Source organism: Chrysemys picta, chromosome 13, assembly GCF_011386835.1.
Source record: "Chrysemys picta bellii isolate R12L10 chromosome 13, ASM1138683v2, whole genome shotgun sequence".
NCBI classification, from domain to species: Eukaryota; Metazoa; Chordata; order Testudines; family Emydidae; genus Chrysemys; species Chrysemys picta.
In genome coordinates, this window is record NC_088803.1 from 18,168,745 (window position 1) to 18,169,857 (window position 1,113).

The 1,113-nt window shown below is 53.5% G+C and overlaps 1 protein-coding gene across 1 annotated transcript; it reads right to left on the minus strand.

Annotated features, from left to right (window-relative positions):
• Window positions 1-437, minus strand: LOC135975107 (ribonuclease-like). Its single transcript, XM_065565149.1, has one exon. It carries the CDS (start codon window positions 435-437, stop codon window positions 12-14), a length of 426 nt encoding a protein of 141 aa, XP_065421221.1. The 3' UTR covers window positions 1-11.
• Window positions 438-1,113: the final 676 nt, after the last annotated feature.

A 1,113-nucleotide genomic window follows, 5' to 3' on the forward strand; every position in this document is an offset into this window, starting at 1 on the left:
TAGCGCTGGTCCTATGTGCTCTTCACATAGAAAACAGGGAGACGATTCAAGCAGGAGATGACGATTTTTTGTTTTGCGCTGATCCCGGTGTAAGAGATGCTCCAGGGGTTAAATGTGCAGGTGGTGATGCTGAAGAAACTCGTGCTCACGTGCCAGTAGGGCCCAGCGGATAACCCAGCCGTTGTGCAGACTTTGTTGATATCCTTGTCCGTCGCATGGATGAAGGTGTTGGTGTACTTCAAGTACATCACCCGGTCCCACATCATCCTGTTGCAGTAGGCGTTGTTGTTGATGGCACGTGTCTTGGGGTAGTCCATATGGTCTTTCCAGAATATGTCGTTTAGCAGGTTCCACCTCTGCCCGAGGGTCAGAGCCACACAGGCAGCCAGCAGGGCAAGGGTCAGCAGGAATGTGGGGCGGGGTCCCCTCAGAGCCATGGCTGTGTCTGTTGCTGGATCGACCTGCAGCGGGGACACAAGGGGGAGATGGATGGAGATGGTTCAGGGTGGGGATCTGCCTCCTCTATGGAACCTGCTGGGCCCAAAGCCTCTTCCCTCTCCCATCTCACTCTGCCCCCAAAGCCCTGCCCCTCCTTGTAACTAGGAGGAGGGAGAAAATTGTTCTCCTTAACCTTTGAGGATAGGACAAGAAGCTATGGGCTTAAACTGCAGCAAGGGAGGCATAGGTTGGACATTAGGAAAAACTTCCTAACTGTCAGGGTGGTTAAGCACTGGAATAAATTGCCTAGGGAGGTTGTGGAGTCGCCGTCTTTGGAGATGTTTAAGAGCAGGTTAGACAAACACCTGTCAGGGATGGTCTGGATAGTACTTAGTCCTACCATGAGTGCAGGGGACTGGACTAGATGACCTCTCAACGTCCCTTCCAGTCCTACGATTCTATAATTATTCCCACCCCACTGTGCGACGTGTTGCACTGAGCCCCACTGACACCAGCTCCTACACCCTGTCCTCTCTCCCACTGCTCCCCACGCCAAGGTGGAGATAGAACCCAGGAGTCCTGGCTCTGAGCCTCTCTGTGATAGCTGCTGGATCATGCTGCCTCTCAGGAACAAACTCTGCAATTCCAGCCCCACGTGACCCTGTTCTCCGCACT

What these genes read in the sequence shown, in the direction of transcription:
- LOC135975107 (XM_065565149.1), bottom strand. Translation starts at nt 437, where the DNA reads ATGGCTCTGAGGGGACCCCGCCCCACATTCCTGCTGACCCTTGCCCTG.